The 18,745-nt window shown below is 40.9% G+C and overlaps 2 protein-coding genes across 8 annotated transcripts in view; one reads left to right on the top strand and one right to left on the bottom strand.

Moving 5' to 3' along the window:
- The window catches only part of LOC127056416 (uncharacterized), a 65,964-nt gene extending 59,233 nt beyond the window's left edge, over nt 1-6,731 (top strand). The window contains exons 1-6 of one of the 4 annotated variants that reach the window (XM_050964219.1): nt 5,097-5,295; nt 5,421-5,540; nt 5,622-5,705; nt 5,802-5,888; nt 5,981-6,055; nt 6,141-6,731. In XM_050964219.1, the coding sequence (XP_050820176.1) occupies nt 5,107-5,295; nt 5,421-5,540; nt 5,622-5,705; nt 5,802-5,888; nt 5,981-6,055; nt 6,141-6,731 (1,146 nt within the window). In that variant the 5' untranslated portion in view covers nt 5,097-5,106. Of the gene's footprint in view, nt 1-5,096; nt 5,347-5,420; nt 5,541-5,621; nt 5,706-5,801; nt 5,889-5,980; nt 6,056-6,140 lie in introns of those variants that run through there. The other 3 variants (XM_050964218.1, XM_050964223.1, XM_050964222.1) reach the window with 3 other exon arrangements.
- Nucleotides 4,040-18,223, bottom strand: LOC127056419 (uncharacterized). 4 transcript variants are annotated; one of them, XR_007775805.1, is made up of 6 exons: nt 18,140-18,223; nt 17,994-18,048; nt 17,859-17,912; nt 17,447-17,545; nt 4,829-4,968; nt 4,040-4,480 (listed from the first exon to the last, which is right to left on the bottom strand). XR_007775805.1 is itself a non-coding variant. In XM_050964232.1 (5 exons), the coding sequence occupies exons 1-5, from the start codon at nt 18,155-18,157 to the stop codon at nt 11,771-11,773; spliced, it is 237 nt and encodes a 78-aa protein (XP_050820189.1). In that variant the 5' UTR covers nt 18,158-18,223; the 3' UTR covers nt 11,151-11,770. The 4 variants fall into 4 exon arrangements, 3 of the variants coding, with proteins under 3 accessions (XP_050820189.1, XP_050820186.1, XP_050820188.1); XM_050964232.1 differs by lacking the exons at nt 4,040-4,480; nt 4,829-4,968 and adding an exon at nt 11,151-11,781; XM_050964229.1 differs by lacking the exons at nt 4,040-4,480; nt 4,829-4,968 and having other exon boundaries at nt 15,751-17,545.
- Nucleotides 18,224-18,745: the final 522 nt, after the last annotated feature.

Here is an 18,745-nt window from a genome sequence, read left to right as displayed (position 1 = left end):
CTTTAATGCCCCTTATCTCACTTGGGCTCTAAACTGCCCATAGTTCGAGAACTGTTCCTGTTCCCATTGGACAGATGGGAGAAGGGAAGTGACCTACCCAAGGCCTACACAACAAGGCGATGGCAGAGCCAGAAAGAGAAGCAACCAGTTCTGACTTCTGTTCTAACAGATGAAAACACCCCAGAGCCCAGGAATCGAGATGGTGGGAAAATTTCATTCAAACCGTTTCTGTCCGAAAATCCCATTTAGACTAAACCAGTTTGTTTCTCAAAATCATAACAAGTAGGATGAAAGATCTTTGCAAAAATATTTTGTTGCAAAACAAAAGCATCTCCTCTTTGTCAGAGTGTGTTAAATTGTCTCCTCGCACACAAAGAGGAGACACTTACATCTCAACCATTTGATAAGATGCTTCAATCTGAGCTAAGTCATTGCTACTATTTACAATTTCAAAATAAAAAAATACAAATAAAATAGACTATTTCAGCTAATCTATTATGTCATAATCTGCTCTGAGTAAACATGATGGGAAACTTCATATTATGCGCTACTTCTAGTGACACTCCCAAATGGATCCGCATCCTTCACCCACCATGAGGTAGGTAAGAGCGGATCATTATTATCCCTACTTGAAAGAGGGAGAAGCTAAGGCTGAGAAAGGAGAATTGACTTGTCTTAGGTCACACAGCCCGTCAGAGGCAGTGTTGGGAATAGGACCGAAGAGCCCTGATTTTCAAACAAACCATCGGATCTTGAATTTCAGACATTGAATGACCTGAATACTGTGCTCTCAGATGAGCTCCAGACCAACAACAGTGACAGTAATTATTCAGCAAGTATTTGAGGAGAACTGCAATGTTAGAGAGAATCATCAGCTGCTCAGAAACAATTAATGCAGAGAAGCAGCAAAATTTATCAAAGATAGAATTGGTTCTGACTTATTTACTTGATCTTTAAAGAGAACAACAAGGACCTGAGTCTCCTTCCTGTCAATAACCCCCTGCTCAGCCAATCAGGGTAGAGACTGAGGACGGGAGGCTGAGGGTTCTCACCAGAGAGCCCAAAGGATGGCCCAGGTCACCGGTGGGGATCACTGCCCGAGCACTATTTCAGTCCCACATTTTTGGGTGGACCTTCCATAGTGGGAGCTGCAGAGGACTTCCCTGCAACACACACACACACCCCTCCGTCCTGTTGTTGAGAACGGAACAGGAGAAAGGACAAAAGAAGCAAGAGAAGAAGAGGAGGGAGGGATGGAGGAAGAGGTGAAACAAAAAGGACAAACCCTAATGTCCCCAGTGATTCTAAGGGACAAAATGCCAGGTGCGCAATAAAATTCTGCCTCCTTAAGCTCGTGTTTTCCATGCCTAGAATTCACTTGTCACCAGATAGATCAGACTGAACAGGTTTCAAACCTCCAGGAGGCTCTTACTTTCTAAACAGGGACGGTTGTTTTCAAGTAAAATCACTAAAAGGGAAGGAGGAAACTCGAAAGAGGTTCCTCCTGGCGCTCACATCCATGACCCCAAATAATCTCTCAGTCCTCAAAGAGAGACCTGGAGAAGGAAACGTGCTGAAGCAAAGCCACAGAGGTCTCTGAGGTTTCCCTGGCCCCTCGCCCCTGTCCTGCCTGGCTGATGTCAGCATCTCTCTGTGAGGTCACCACCTCCCCACCACCTTTGACCAATAGTCTGAGGTCCTGCAAAAGGCCTTTGTGATGTCACTGCCACACTCCTCCCTTGCTGAGCTAATGTCCTGCCCCTGGCCAGGCACTTTGGAGGTTTGAGCTACTCCCTGTGGATCACCCCACTCAAGGAGCGTTCGTTCTAAGCAGCAAGCTGGCTAGACAGGAAAACATCAGACGCTGCTCCCAATGCTACACTCAGTTTTTCAGAAATTAGTCGACTTCATGGTCAGAAGAAACCATTAGAGCGTCTAACCTGCATATCACAGGCCTCCTGTATGACACAACAGCTACTTTGGGGGCATACACATTCCAGAAAGGCATCTAGTCTTCATTAAATGACATCAGGAGATGGTGAATCCACCACTTTCCTTGGTAGCTTGCTCCTGTGGTGAATCATCCTCGCTGTTGACTATTGTGCCTTAGTTGTAATATGAATTTGTCTCTTTTCACTTTCCAGCCATTGAGTCTTGTTATGCCTTTCTCTGCTCCATTCAAGAGCCCGTAAATACCCAATCTTTTCTCTCCATTAAGGCACTTCAACACTTCAATGAAATCACCTTTCAATCTTCTTTTGAGAAGCTAAACAGATTGAGCTCTTTCAATAGCTCACTGGAAGGCATTTTTCTACAGCCCTCAGAACATTTGGTGGCTCTTTGCTGCCCTAGCTACAATTTCACAACATCTTTTTCAAATGAGGACACCAGAACTGGAGGCAGTATAAAGGTTGTATAAAGGTAAAATTAAATAGGTTGCAGAGGAGTTTTTTTTAATTTCGGCTTTTGTTGCTAAAAATTTTGTCTCTCTGTGGTGAGAAAAAACACTCCCCGAATGCCAAAATTTGAGCCATGAAAAGCGGCAGTGTGAACAGCACTTCATAGGTGGAGCTGTACTCCCGGTGATGAAGCTCCTGTCCCTCATTGTAGGTAGTTTGGCTTTGTTGCCGGGGAAGCTCTCTCCCAGCGATAAGGACGGCCACACAGTGCACCTTACAATGGCATGGTTAGAGTGGCACAGCTGCACCGTGGTAAGGTGCGTGGTGTAGACACAGCCTCAGAGCTGGGGAAAGCCGACAGGCGCAGAGGAGCACAGGGTTCAGACAGAGACATCCGGTAGGAGAGAAACTAGTCACAGGGATTCTCTATAGCCTAGTAAGGTGGAGAGGATGGAAGATGATAATGTACAGGTAGGTTCTGATGAGAAACAGTGAAATGAAAGAGTCTCCCTCAACTACATCATGTAATAGCAGACAGCTAAAATGGGACACATTTTAGAAGTGCTTAAATACAAACGCTAAATGTCTAAGTACTAAGACTGGTGAATTTGAGTGCCTGGTATTGAGTGACGATATTGATAGAATAGGCATCACAGAAACCCCTGCACCCCCTCCTGCGCCCATGTGGGGACACTGACCTGTGTGCATGGAGCAGCTGGCATTGCTGCCCCCCACTCCTCCCTGGAACGCTGCTCATCTGGGCACCCCTAGGGGCTGTGGGATGTGGGGGCAAGAAGTGAGATCATCCGAGCTCCCTGCATCCAGGTCACTTTCCTCCTCTGGGCTGCATAGCGGGAGGGCAGAGAGCAGCAGCTTCTGATGCTCCCCTCACAGCACAGCCCAAGTGGGAAAAGTGACCAGGACGCATGGAGCACATAGGGTTGCTCCTTACTCTCCTCAAACCTCTATGGACCCATGGAGGAGCATTGGGGCAGGGGAGAGCAGTGAGCACCTTTGCACTGCCACACGGTGCCCTTTGACCCCTGGAGCCCTAGGCGGCTATCGGGGGGCACCACCCCTAAGGCCGACCAGGCTCCCCGGAACGAGCAGCAGAAAACACAGAGACTGGCCACACACTGAGCAGTGGTAGCCTGGGCGGCTCATAATGGAGGCTCGGGGGGAGGGGTGTCAGTAGTAATAATCTCGATAGTATTGATCACCATGCAATTTTGACAGGTTTCCACGCCCCTTTTAGGGCTTTTGTCCCGCTTTCCCACCCCCCGTTTTGGTTGGCGCTGTCGGCCATTTTGAAAAAATGTGTGTGTGTGTTTGACTAGGGGAAGTGTATTTAATATCAGGGTGGATTAAGAGAAAAGTTAAATAATATTGAAGACTAGGTTTATAAAGGGAATTTACTACGGCAAAACCTGTTTGTTAAGCACCGAATAAAAAAGCATTGAATGTATTCAATACCAATGTAGGTTAAGAAAAAAACATTATAAACTAAGTTTAAAAGGATAATTAAGTGAAGCAAAACCTGTTTTGTAAGGACATAAGCAAAAACTATAAGGAAATACTTAAAAAGTAGGTTTAAAAAAATTAACCAAGGCAAAGCCTGTTTGGGGTGCCCTGGGTAAAAAAGGGATTGAAACTTTTGACTGCCAACATAGGTTATAAAAAGCTTTTTAATATTATTAAGTAATATTAAAAACAATACAGCTAGGTTTAAAAGGGGAATTGACTGAAGCAAAACCTGTTAAGTAAGCACATGGCCAAAAACTATAAAGGGGTCCTAAGAAAAAGGCTTTTAAAAACATTAAAAACTAGGTTTAAAAGAAAATGTACTAAGGCAGTGTAATAAAAGTGAAACAAACGTATTAAAACTAGTCAATACCAATGTAGGTTAAGAAAAAACGAGGTTTAAAAGGAAAATTGACAAAGAGAAAGCCTGTTTTGTAAGCACAGGGTAAAAACTCTATAAAAAAGTGGCTAAGAAAAATACAATAAAGCTCAGGGTAAAATTAAAAAATGTTTACCTTTGCAGTCTTTTTGTAAAACGAGGCAGCTTTTCTGGTTTAACCCTAGTAAATAAAACACATTAAAACTAGTGAATGCCAATGCAGGTTAAGAAAAAACGAGTTTTAAGAGGAAAATTGACCAAGGGAAAGCCTGTTTGGTAAGCCCGGGGTAAAAAAGCATTCAATATCAGTGTAGATTAATTAAAAAGAGCAAAGATAGAGAGCACGCGGCGGAATCAGAATGAGACAGAGAGAGAAGCAGGCAGAGTCTGTTTAGTAAGCACAGGGTAAAAAAGCATTCAGAAGCAGGGCGGGTTACAAGACAAGAAAAGCGAGGAGAGAATCCGCTTTGGAAAGAGCAACGATAGAGAGCACAGGGTAGGATTAAAGAGAAAGAGAGAGAATTGTTACCTTTGCCCGTCTTTCTGTAGAATGAGGGAGATTTCCTGCTTCTGACACTCTCCAGCTTGTTATCACCGCTTTTGGATCGGCCCAATCAGAGGTGGTTTTACAACAGCGTCATAGAATTCATTTTCCTGAACCAACCAATCCTAGTGTTTCAAGAGTTTAAGCAAGAGCCTTTTAAAAACCGGTTATTGTCTACCAATCAGCATGTGTTTTTGTGTATAAAAACACGTGGTTTTGCGAGCGGGTTTTTCAACACAGAGAAACTAACTAAACACAAAGGCATGTCCCTGTACAAAACACCTACAGAAGCCAAGAAGCCGGAATTGCCCCTGGGTGCGCCAGACCGTGTTCAGAAAAGAAGGCTCCTTTACAGTTGTTTTGCCAACGAGAAAGGCTTGTTGTCGAGCCCTGTGTTTTATTCTGAAAGAGAACTGAAAAAAGAGGAGCCACAGCCGTTTGTAAAAAATCAAGTGCGAAAAAATTTGTTGTCAGATTTGGAAAAAACAGAATTAAAGGCAGAAGTAAATCTTTTTTTTTGTAACAAATTACAAAATGTTTTATAAAAATAAAGGGTTAAATCTTTTTCTTTTTATAGGGGAGAATGGAAGAAGAGCCTATATATGAGGACATGGCAACCGAGGAACAGCCGCAGGATAGCGATGTTGAAAACCAACCTATAGACCCCGAGTTGTGGAAAGATGGCGATATTGTTACGGTATAAGCTTTATTAGTTGTAAAAAAAAATAAAAAATTATTGTATTTACACTTTTAGAAAATGACTTTTGATTTTTAACAGATAACCAAGCCTGGGCCGTACAAGATTACTGCTTTGGTGTGTAACAAACTGCCAACAGTTGCAGAGACAGAAACACCCGAGGAGGTAAAGACAGCTTAACTTATTTGAAATATATATATATATATATATATATGTGCATGACACTAATTAAGCGTTAATATACGGTTGGTTTAATAATAGGCTGCTGAAACTATGATTGATGAAGGTGATTCAGAAACAAAGGACACAAACGGGGTGTCAATAGTAAAACCCAAAGAACACTACAAGGTAAAAATTACTTAAATAATTTAAAAAATATATAAATATAAACATATATAAGAGTGGTAAAATAAAACTATATGTTTTGTGTTTAATAACAGGAAGATGATATGGGGTTCAACGGTGCGACAGTCGAGGATGATGATAATTCAGAATCAGACGAGGGTACGACCGAGGTAGCACAAATAAACTCTAGGCTTTTTTATTTTAAAATTTTTGCATCAAAAAACTTAAAATATGTTTTTACAATGTTTTTAACAGACATCTTCAGAGGATGAAAAGAGGCGGTCTCTAAGTAGAACAGCCGTAATATGTACCTGTTGTTTTTGTGTGAAGCAAGATGTTAAAAAAAAGTCTGTAAAAAGTGAAGAGAGTGACCAGAAAAGCGGTGAAGAAAAAGAGGATCCAGTTATGGTTGATATTGTTAGAGCTGTTGTAGTAAAAGCCTTTTACCACTGTTTGAAAAAACAACTTTTGGAAAACTGTGCAGCCTGCGCTGTAAATAAGTCCAACCCTTTTAGTCACCCTTGTATTTTTTGGGATCGCTCAGAAGTATTTTACCAGCTTAGACGTATTTCTTCTAAACTGAACGCGGCCCAGCTGGTAAATGTAATTATAGCTGAAGGCTACAAACTAAAAAAGCTTAACATAACCACTGAAACTATAACCAAAGTTGTTAAAATGATTAGGGAGGTTGGAAAATCATCTGACCCGGTGGCCTTGCTGGTAGATCTGTCAAAAGAGGTGGCCCCCTATATTGGCCGAGCGGTGTGTAGCAGGGTTCGCCAAATGGATTATAAAACTTTTTACATGCAAGGTTGTGACCCTAGAGGCTTAAAAAATATATATTAATTAAAAATGCATTGTTAAAAGAAACTGTATCACAGTTTTTATATTATTTTGCTTAACCGTTAAAAATGTATGTAATTGTATCGTATTACTTTACTGCCGCTTTAAAAGTTAAATGTGTATAAACGTTGTTGTGTTAAATAAAAACAAAAGCAGAAACAAACTTTTGTGTATACAGTGTTTTAAAGCAAGACGGGGTAAGCATGGCAAAGCTGCTAAAGAAAATTTATTACTCACCCGAAAAAGTTGGTAGTTTTGGGGGCATAACACCCTTATTTCAGGCCGCTAAAAGACACCGTAAAAGCTTAAGCAAAAAGCAGGTTTCCGCTTGGCTTACGGATCAAGATGCTTACGCTTTACATAAACCTGCAAGGCTTAAATTTAAAAGAAATAAAACAGTGGTGTCTAATGTGGATACACAATGGCAGGCAGATTTGGTTGATATGGCCGCCTATTCTAAAGACAATGACAACCGTAAATATATTTTAACAGTGATAGATATTTTGTCTAAATACGCCTGGGCGGTAACCCTAAAAAATAAAACAGGAAAAGAGGTGGCAGAGGCGTTTAAAGCTATTTTTTCAAAGGGGCGCGTGCCTCAAAAATTACAAACAGACCGAGGAAAAGAGTTTTTAAACAAAGCTTTAAAAAATTTGTTTAAGCAATATGGAGTACACCATTTTGTTACCAATAACGAAGTTAAAGCGGGAATTGTGGAGAGGTTTAACAGAACTTTAAAATCAAAAATGTGGAGGTATTTTACCGCCCGTAACACCTTTCGCTACATTGATGTGCTGCAGGCCTTCATAGACGGTTACAACAGAAGTTATCACAGAACTATTAGAGGGCGCCCAATTGACGTGACAGAAGCTAATGCGCTAAGCGTGTGGAAAACCGTCTACGAGGGTAGTTTTAAAATAAAGAGGCAACGTGTGGTTTTTAAAAAAGGGGATCACGTAAGAGTATCTAAAACGAAGGGCACTTTTGAAAAGGGCTATCAGCAAACCTTTACCGATGAAATATTTATCGTGTCAGGGGTTTTATTAAGAGGACAAAGACCGGTGTATGCATTACAAGATTATGAAGGGGAGGAAGTTGTGGGGTCTTTTTATCCTGAAGAATTACAAAAAGTAAACCCTAACCAGGACCGAGTTTACAAGGTAGAAAAAATTTAAAAAAAAAAAGGTCGGGGAAGAAACAAATATTTCTTTGTAAAATGGAAAGGTTGGCCTAAAAAATTTAATAGTTGGGTTAAAGCGTCTCAAGTGCAGGACCTTTAATAAAAAAATGACTGAACAAAGTTTTTATATGACATTACCAAGCAACGCCTCAGCGGGGGCTTTTCCTCAAAATACTAGTTCCAATTTTACAATACAACTAGCCAAGCCTTTAAATTTAATAGGGCGGTGGGATGTCGCTTTATCGGAAATTCATTATTGTCACTCTTGGAACACGCTTCTTTTCGATACAGCATTTACGTTAGCATCGGAAAAAAAAATTCGAACCTACTACATGGATGCCGGCTATTATTCGAGCATTCACCATTTAATAGAAGTTATCAACAAGAATATAGACAAAGATGCCGAAAAACCAAATGCCTACGTTATTTACAACCCTGTGACTAGAAGGGTTCAGCTAAAACCAAACGATGGAAAGTACTTTTTTTCCACAGGTGGTAAATTGGCAACAATACTGGGAATGCTTTCAAATCATCCGTGTAGGATTGCACCGTACCCCGCAGACATTACGGGGGGTTTTAACTCTTTATACGTGTACACCGACATAGTGGAACATCAGTTAGTGGGGGACTACTATGTGCCGCTGTTGCGCTGCGTTCCCATCCGCGGTAGCAACAACGAATTTGTTACAATAACGTATGACAAACCGCATTACGTCCCCGTAAGTAAGCAGCACATCGGAACCATTACTATTGAAATAAAAACGGATCAAAATAAACACGTTTCATTTAGTTTTGGAAAGGTAATTGTTAAACTACATTTGCGTCCCAAAAAAGCTGAAGAATGGTAACTATGAAAAACTACGGGGACCCCTTTTTGTATAGAAACTACTACAAGGCCCAGGCTGGCTATGGCTTACCAGGATATCAAGGATTACCCGTTATGTACGGGGCAGGTTTAGGAGGAATATTTCGCAGCCTTTTTAGAAAAGCCGTGCCACTTTTAAAAAGAGGTTTTGACATTATTAAACCCCACATGAAAACAGCCGCGAAAAATATAACCAGAGACGTCGTAAACCACGTATCTAGCGCAGTTATAAACAAAATAGGAGCACAGGAAGGTTCCGGTTTAGTGGTAATGAGAAGAAAAAGAGCAGCGTTGCGCCAGCCCTTTAAAGGCCCACCTAGACCCTTAAAAAAAAAAAAAGCTGTGAGAAGAGGTCTTAGCCATATACCAAAAAGGCGTCCTAAGAAGAGGAAGCGTCGCGCTACCAGCGATAAAAGGGATATATTTTAAAATGGCTTTTATTCATTGTGGCTCTGACGAATGCACCAAATCGGAGCTGGATTTATTTCAAATAGCCCCCACACAAACCAGTATTGAAAATAGCTTTTATGTAGAGGTGCCTCCTTTGGCCGCTTTAACGGTAAACGCCCCTCTTGAATTTTTTATTTCGGGACATGGGGATCATTACTTAGACCTTAACAACACGCTGCTGTACGTGTGCTGCAAGGTGACAAAAGAAGACGGATCAGACATTGATGATGATGCCCGGGTGGCCCTAACAAACTACCCCATCGCCACTCTTTTTAACCAGCTGGATGTTACTTTAGGCGATCGTCTTATTAGCCAGAGCAACAATTGTTACCCTTACAGAGCCTTAATAGAGCTAATTTTAAACTACAGCCACGACACCCTTGCTACTCAGTTTTCGACAGGCGGATTTTATAAAGACACGGCAGGGGGCCACGAAAGCACCCTTTTGGTCGGCCAGGCCAATGAGGGGTTTATACGCAGGGCCAAACTAACGGCCGGCAGCAGGAAACTGGATTTGTTGGGACCTTTACACAGCGATTTGTTTTTTCAAGAAAAACTACTGCTAAACGGCGTGGATTTAAAAATCAAACTAACACGTAGCAAAGATGTTTTTTGCCTCATGAGCGGCACTGCCAACGAGAATTATAAAGTAAACATTATTTCGGCGTCCCTGTTTGTAAAACGTGTAAAAGTAACCCCGGGGGTTCGTTTGGGGCACGCTGAAGCTTTAATGACCGCCAACGCTAAGTACCCCGTAGACCGGGTAAGCATAAAGGTGTTTAGCATACCGGCCGCCAGTCGTGTCAGTAACCAGGAAAACCTTTTTTTGGGGCAGCTACCCAAGCAGCTAGTAATCGGTTTTGTAGATAACGACGCCTTCAGCGGCAGCTACGTTAAAAACCCTTTTAACTTTAAACATTATAACATTAATTTTGTGGCCTTGTATGTGGATGACGAACAGGTGCCAGCAAAACCCCTACAACCCGATTTTGAAAATGGAAACTGCGTGAGGGAGTACATGCAGCTCGTGCAGGCTACTGGAAAATATGTAAAAGATCGATCGCTCTTAATTAACCGCGATGAATTTGCCCAGGGCTATACGCTGTACGCCTTTGATTTGACCCCGGATCAGGAGTGCGCCGACCATTATTCTTTAATTAAAACTGGAAACCTGAGAGCGGAAATTCGGTTTGCAACGGCTTTGCCCTCTACGGTTAACATGATAGTGTATGGGGTTTTTGATAACGTGCTCGAAGTAAATCATAGAAGAAACGTTCTGTTTGACTATATGTAATCATGAACACCGTGCAGCTACGAGATATTTTATCAAAGGACCCTTCTTTTTTAGATGTTTTTTCTAGCGATTTGCTTCCGAAAAGTTTTGTGTCCGGAAGACCTTTGGGGCTTATTGTTAACACCCACCCCCATAAGTTACCCGGGGAACATTGGCTGGCCCTTTATTTACCGAAACGGGGGCCCGGCGAGTTTTTTGACTCCTACGGTTTTTCCCCAGACAGTAACTTTTTCCCTAAGTCTATTATGACTTTTTTAAACCGTAACTGTGATAAGGTTGTGTTTCATCAGAGACAACTACAGGACCCCCTAGCTGTAACCTGCGGTTATCATTGTATTTTTTTTTTAAAACAACATAATAAGGGTTTATCTTTTGATTGTATTTTAAAATTGTACTCCGATGATTTAGCAGAAAATGACCGCTTGGTGGTACGATTTGTAAAAGGAAAAAGACCCGGCATGCCCAGACCTGTTTTAAGCATGTTTCAACATGTTCAAACGTGTTTATCTTGTCGTGTGTTTAAAGAGCTGCATCAATAAAACACAATTTTTAATTTTGTTTACGTTTTTTATTTTACATTGTTAACCAGTCAATTTTTCGTTTTTTAACAGGGACGCTTTTAAAAGAGGCGGTGTTACTTGTGGCCTTGACCGGCTTTAGCCCTATTTTTAGACGCTCTAAAAATTGTTTATTGGTAACATGCCCTACGACGGTCGTAGGCACGTTTAGCTCTGCCAAGGCTTTCATAAAAACATGCCACCCTTTAGGAGCCCTCTTGTTAGCGAAAGAATAAGAGCCGGTTACCCCCCTGACTAAATCAAGCATGTGAGACCCCTCAATCGCCTTCCCCCGGTACACAAAACGGCCATTATCAGCCCAAGAAGACACATCTTTACGTTGTTTAAGCTTATTTAACAATATTTCAGCTTTTTTTTTATAGCGAGGATTTACCCCCTCCAACACCTCCTGAATAACAAAGTCCGATACATCCCCCTGAACGTTAGGAGGTTGAAACTCCTCTTGCTCTTGCTCTTGCTCTTGCTCAGGGGAAAAAAAAAGGTTTATTTTAGTCTTTTCCATTTCACCACGCTTGGCCAATACCAGGTATTTTTGCAGGACCGCCTCGTAGAGTTTAGCCTTTTCGTAGTCGGATAAACCGGTTCTTTGAAGAATGTCTTTCATTTCTGAATCCAACTGGCGAGTGGTTGTGGTTCTGATATTTTCTTCACCGCTAGAAGCCCGCTTTATTTGTTCTAACTGGTGGCTAGGAACAAGGTACATTTTTTCGGCGTATTCCATTATCTGTTAATTAAAAGGCTTGACAGCAGGGGGAGTGCAAAGCTTAACAAAGGGCCAATAAAGCCACCAGTTTGTTTTACAATAACCTTTTTTCTTTTTAGGGATAGCTTTTTATCGCTTAGCTTTTTAATAATTTTTCGGTTTTTTTTAAGGATGCTTATTTGTCGAGGTTTTAAAGGAATGTTTCCTTTTAAAGTGTTAAGCGCTATTTCTGAGATGGCCGCTACTAGGTCGTCAGACGCCGTACAGAGAATAGCCTTTCTTTGTGGCGGCTTGGCTTTGATAAGAAATTTTAAAAGAGCCAGGTTTTTTTGCACACGGTAAGACATGTTTGTTCGGGAGGTGATTTTTTTTTAAATGGAGGATTAATAAAAAATAACTATTTTTTATGGGTTTTTTTAAAGGTGTATGCACAGGGCCAGTCTGGGGGGAAAAGACCTGTTCTTAACCTGAGGTTTTCGGGCGTTGAAGCATTTAAATCCACCAGCAGATACCCGTAGGGGTTTTTGGTAGCGTCCTCAAAAGCCTCCAAAAAAAATTGTGTTTTACCAGGGTACATTTGCCGGGCCAAAGTGGTGACTTGTAGTTTATCGCGGGGGTTTTTAAAAAGAACCATATATTTAGTATTTAAATTAATTGTACGGCTTTTTTTCCCTGACAAAACATATTTTGCACAATGTACATAATACTTAAGTTTTTGTGGTGTACGTATTTTGTAAAGGCTTTTTCAATTTCACCACTGTCAGAAGCAGACTCCATTAGATCATCTATAATAACCATATTCACTTTATTACTAGGAAATAAATGTTCATCATTAAAAGTATTAGGTAAACCTTCCAAAAATGTAATACATGAAAATTTTTGCAGCAACTCTGTATACAGCGGTTGCCAACAGCTATAACACCACACAATATTTTCAGGCATACATGATAACAGTTTATGACCATTTTCTAACAACTGTTTTATAAAATATGATTTTCCAGAATTTGAGGGCCCACAAAGCAAACAGGAAAAGGGATGAACAAACTGAACGTGGTTTTTCATAATAATTAATACCCGTACGGCAAAGTTTTAAAAGCCTCCTCGAGGGCTCTTTTGTCGTAAATGACTTTTTGGGTTTTTTTTTAGAGTTCTTGTTTCTATTAACCAGTGTTTTTTTACCCTTACGATTCCTGGCTGCTGTATTACGATTTCTTTTGGGTCCTCTCCCGCGGGGTAATCCCAGACGAGTTCTTTTAAGCTTTCAAAATTAATCTTTTCACTGTTTCCTGAGTTAAGTGTGATTCCTTTTAATTTCATACAGGTTTTACCGCTGGACAGTTTGTACCCGTATGTTTTAGGTCCCGCGGACACAAACTCCACAATGTGTTCATCTGGGGGTATTTCGCTAGTTAAATCTCCTAAATAATCCCCTAGGGGGGGATTCCACTCCCCTTCTTTACTTACAAAAATTACAGAATCCGTATCATGATAAAGACACCGGTGCTGTAAACGATCTAACAAGCGGTAGAGCTCTAACCGAGCATAAGCGGTGGTAAAGCACGCTATAAACACGTTAGTGTTGCTGGAATGGGTGCAGTGTTCTTTTGCGTACTTCCAAGACACTACGGCTGTATCATCATCGATAAACTCGCACGATGACACATCGTAATAAGGTACAAAAACGTACTTAAAGAGCTCGTCCGGGTCCGTTACTATACTAGTGTTAGTCAAATTTGTTAGCTGACCAAAGTTTCCCCACAAGGAATTTAAGAACAGCTTTGAAATTTGTCTTTTGGCGGGGTTTACCTTAATTTTGTTTAGACGCAGACACACACCTTCTTTTTCACGGTACTCTTTAACGTACTGTTCTTTTTTAAGCTTGTCCGTACACCAGTGAGGAAACCCCGAGGCCTCTTGTTTTTGTCTTAGGTGTGTTTTAATATAGTCTGAAAACAGGGCATCTGAAGAGCGGTTAAAATGCCAGACTTCATAAATTTCAGCGATTTTGTACCCTTTGTTTAAAGCCTCCACCAACTCTATTGTGCACCAAGTCCCTGTTAAAGCCCTCTCCTCCTGACTGTGCCCGCAGGGATCCTTTTGTTTTGTTTCTGCACAAAGGGCGCACAGGGGAAACATTAGTTTACCATCAACCCTGTATGGTAACACGGGAAAATACAAACCTCTTGGAGGGTACACTTTAACCTTGGCTATGCCAAAGTACTGGCCGATATCCCCAAAACCCTCATACACAATAACGGGATGTCCCACCGGGTACTGTTTAGTTTTGTTAACAAATGGGTAGAGGCTGGTAAAATCGTAGTAATGAACCTGCTCCCCGGGCTGCGGTTTGTAATAAAGGCAAATGGCGTTTGTTCTACCACCGTAAAGGGCGTCTCTAGGAACCAGAGGCTGTGGCAGCTTTTTTTCTCGTAAAAAATTTTCCACCCGGTTATCGTTTGCTAGCATGGCCTGCCACTCGTGTTCCCACACGGTCCTTACCTCAAACCCCTGGCTTTTTAAAAATTCAGCCTTAATAATGGTTCGGTTGTACAGCTGTCCGTAGGTTGCCTTAAGCAACGGGTTGTAATCATTTTCGCAATAGCAAATGGGGCACCCGTGAAAAAAACACCCGTTAAATTCAAAGGCCGTGGGTTTACCAGCTATAATGGCGTAACCGTCCAAAAAATAGGGCCCAGTTTTAAACTCGCCACCCTGCAAAGCGTGTTGAATGTAAATATTTTCAGTGTGGGCTACGTACATCAACCACTGAATGGCCGGCGTGGAATATCTCTTCTGCTGTTTGTGGTAATTGTCTAACGGCAAAAGCGCTATGGTTTGCGGCTTTAAAAAATTAAACCGGTACATGGCCATGCAAATCGAGGCCAATGTGAGGTGCTGAAAGGGATCTATACACTTAGTAACCACTTCCTCATTATCCTTTCCGGGGTTTTTAACAATTTGCTTTTCGGTCATTTTTATAACTTCGTTTCTGAACCGGTCGCAAGCCTCTCGCAAAATTTCAACATCTTTTTGACAATAATAGCGTAGTTCTTTTTGAAGATCAAAGCTGTTTTGGCGATTGTGCTGGTACCAGTTTAAAAATTCTTTTTTTTCTTCAGGCATCATGTAGTCTACTCCAAAGTACTCTATTTCGGGCATAGGTCCCACATAGTTTTGATTTTTAACGGTGTTAAAAAAGTGTGGAAAGTACCCCTTCGCTTCCTCAAACCCCATAGCTTTGGGTAACTTGCTAAGTTTCATGGGGAGAAAATTTAAAGAATCTATAAATTTAATGGCTAAGTTTACCACCGTCACGCAAATAAGTTTTCCCCCTTGAGTTACGGTGCTAACAGCCATTTTTTCTTTAATTAACTGCCTTAGAATAAAATAACTATCGTAACCTTTAGCGTTATGAGCAATAAAAGTGTATCCCTTAAAGCGCTTGTCTATAAAGGTTAAAACAAACTCGCTAATGCATTCTTCCCCCTTAAATTCCCAGCTAGTTTTTTTATTTAAATGCAAAGCATAAATATAATTTGGCACGTGTACCCCCGTTTCCTGCATACATTCAAAATCATAAAACACATAATCCTTTCCCTCTTCTGGAGACCAAATATTACGCATATAACACTCGTGACCCTCTATGTTGTCTGTTTTTTGATGGCACTGGGGACACTTTTTGCTTCTACACTGGTGATTTTTAACCGTGTAGAAGCCGCATTTATCGCAAAAAATTCTGTTTTTACAATCAACTTTACCGTTGGTCGCCAAAGCGCTGTGCCTTTCTAAACAGTCGTCAGACCTGCAAAACAGCTTACAGCTGGGGCATCTTTTTTTTTCACCTGCCACTTCGAGGCACTCGGCGCTATTACACGTACGGCAGTGGTTTTTACAGGCGTGCTGGTGTTTGTGGCTATAGGGAGCATAACAGTAGTTGCACAAATACGGGGCGCCTATAAAGGCTTTAATATTTAAAATACCGTAAAAATGTTTGTTATGTAACAAAACAAAAACAGTTTGGAAACGCTGTACACCCCCAGTTGTAAAAAAACACCAATTTCCATTTTCATAATACAAAACGGTAATAGCTACCCCCAAGCGCTCTTCGAAAGAGCTCACGTCTGTCAAGCTAATCATTTTTTGGTCCGAAAACCCCAACTCCTGATGAAGGTGTTTGGCCCCCTCTAACAACTGGGCATCTGTAAGTTTTTTATCTGATAAAAGACCCAGCACGCTACCGGCAAAACATAAGTTGTTACCCTGATTATTTAAATCAATTAAATGTTTTCTTTTTTTTTCAATAATTTTACTGTACGTAATAGTTTTTAGGGGTCTTACAGACCCAACTCCACCAAGCCTGTTTCTAATAATTGTAACAACCAGGCGTAAAGTTCCGGACCCCACAATCTCTGCATTACTTTGCAACACATTAACGATGTTATTTAAAAAATCTATGGCGTTTAAATTTTCCCAAGGCCTCCGTAAAGAAAAGAGCGGGTGATTTAGCCCCGGGGCATCTAAGCGTAGCTGTACAAAATCTTCAGGACCCACCTGATTATTAATATCATCTAGCAAATTTTGAATAGCAATGTCGATGGCCGCCATGGCTTCTGTGAACCCTGTTACTCTGTCCAAATTAGCAAAACGAAATTCCTGAAAATATTCATATGCGTTAAACTCTCTTCGGGGTCTTATCCAGTGTCTTACACGCTCCAAATACACCTGTGGTGGTGTATCAGGAGCGGGGGAATCTGGACCTTCAGAAGAAGAAGAAGGGGTGGGAGGGTCTATTTCCCTTTCTTGGTTGGGGGGTTGTTTTTTTAAAATAGCTTTGGCTTTTTTTATTCTTTTTGCCAAAAGCCTTCTTAACATTTTAGATTTTTTCCATTTTTTTTTCCAACCCCTTTTTACATTTTTAGGTTTCATGTGTAGTCACCCTCTTCCTTCCCCCTTTAACGCGCTTTCGACCTTTTCAATTAGTGCCCGGGTGTCTGCTATTTTTTGGTCTAAAACAACCCTTTCTTCTGGAAAATTTTGTTTTTGAAATACCTCAAGAATTAGCTTTGAAAACTTTTTATCTATTAAACGCTTTAAAGATGAACAAACACTAAACAGCTCGTTACAAGCAGCAACTGATGCGGCCAGCCCCACAGGAAGATTGTTATTTGTAGCAGGGGTTTTGCGGGTTCCGAAAGCTTGGGGGTTAACTTCTTCACCCTGCTCGAACCCACCCCTAGACACGGTTCCTTCTACAGAGTTGTTTATTTTTAAAGCTGATTGGGTCGGGGAGGCATAGGTCTGTTGAAAACGAGGGGCTTTACCGCCTCCGCCTCGCTTACCATGGTTTTTGAAAGTTGTAGAGGTAGCTTTGGGCGGTTCAAAAGAGGGGGGTCTGAGCCCCTTTCCCCCCGCCCTGAAAACGGATGCTGTTTTAGAGGTAGACTTTTTGGCCTTTTTTAATGCCGGCTGGTTTTGTTCAATAAGGGATTTAGACGTACAGGGCTGTTCAAAATCGGTGTGCTTAATACCCTTGCTTCCGACTGCAGCTGCCTCAGAGGGAAATTTTTTGCCCCTCTTTAAAGGTTGCGGGTTTTGGGCAATGAGGGATTTGGACGTGCAGGGCTGTTCAAAATCGGTGTGCTTAATACCCTTGCTTCCAACTGCAGCTGCCTCAGAGGGAAATTTCTTGGCCCCTTTAAGCGCTCTTCCCTTCAACATTTCTTCTTGAGGAATAACGCTTGATAAGTCTGCCGATACACATAAAAATGTTTTTTAGCACGGGGTTTGTTTTTTTTTTTACTAACAACAAACATGTCCCCCAAATATATATATTTTAAAAACGTTTTTGCAATAAGGGGGCTAAAAACCGCGTTTAAGTATAATGTACAAAATAAAGCGCTCTTTTAGTTTACCCCCCCCCTTGGGGCTGTACAACGGCAGCTTTTGTACAGTAAAACCTTTAAAAGTTTTTTTCCTAACAATAACAAACAAACCCCTAAAATGCACACTATTTCCAACGTCAATTTTTAAAAAACCACATATTTAAAAAACAGTTCACACCTTCCTCTGTAATTTCAGGAAAACCTATTGGGTGGTTTTGACTTCCATCTTGTTCTAAATTAAAAAAATAAAATTTTTTAAAACCTTTTTTTCTTAAAAATAAATTATACTTGTGTAGCATATTAATTGGCTTACCAAAATTTAAAGCTTCTAGCGCGGCATCTGGAATGTCAAGAAAAAAGTTCTCGTCCTATTCAAAAGAAAAAATGTTGGCTTTTAACTAAGCATAACGCTGTTATAATATCTTGGCGGCCCATACAAATTATAGTAAGGTTTCTTACCATGTTGTTGCTTCCCATAACGGTAGAAGTCTTGTATTAGCAATATTTCTTTAACAGCCTTGTTTAGTTTTTTGTTCCCCTATTTATAGGTTTAAACCTGCTTTTTTTAAAAAAAAAGGTTTTGCCCCCCACACCCAAAATTCTTTAAAAAAAACAGGGTGTGTAAAGGGCACTTTTCTAGGAAAAAAGGCGGGTGCAGTTTTGGGGGGCGCCAAATACTTTAGCTTTAATGGCTAACAATGTTGTTTTTTATAGTAAATGTGTTGAAACAGTTAATAAAAAGCCTTTGTAAATGGTAATATACCTATTTACAGCTTTGTAACCAAAAAGTTTTTTAAAACTGCAACCTGTATTTTTTAAATTTGTTATATGGCCTTGGTTTTTAAAACAAAACTGCTAATTTAAAAATAAACCACCTTGAACTTTTACAAAACTTATTTTACATTGTTAGTAAGTTAAAAAATTAGGTATTACTTTAAAAACACATTTTAAAACGGAATATAGCTTTTGTTACAGGGTTAAAAAAAAAGCCGAAGGCTCTGGCTGTTTAGATAAGGGCGGGAGGAGGGGGGGGGGGGGGGGGGGAGGGGGGGGAGGGGGAAGGGG

This window comes from Gopherus flavomarginatus, chromosome 8, assembly GCF_025201925.1.
Source record: "Gopherus flavomarginatus isolate rGopFla2 chromosome 8, rGopFla2.mat.asm, whole genome shotgun sequence".
In the NCBI taxonomy this organism is placed as follows: Eukaryota; Metazoa; Chordata; order Testudines; family Testudinidae; genus Gopherus; species Gopherus flavomarginatus.
The sequence above is the reverse complement of the archived record's forward strand: the minus strand, read 5'-3'. Positions and strand labels throughout refer to the sequence as shown.

Bases quoted from the DNA above. Each gene is read 5' to 3' on its own strand.
- LOC127056419 (XM_050964229.1), bottom strand. The intron at 17,913-17,993 runs GTAAGCCAATTA...TTTTTAATTTAG, and splicing joins GCTAGAAGCTTTAAATTTTG to AACAAGATGGAAGTCAAAAC. The intron at 17,546-17,858 runs GTGTGAACTGTT...GTGTATCGGCAG, and splicing joins TCCTGAAATTACAGAGGAAG to ACTTATCAAGCGTTATTCCT.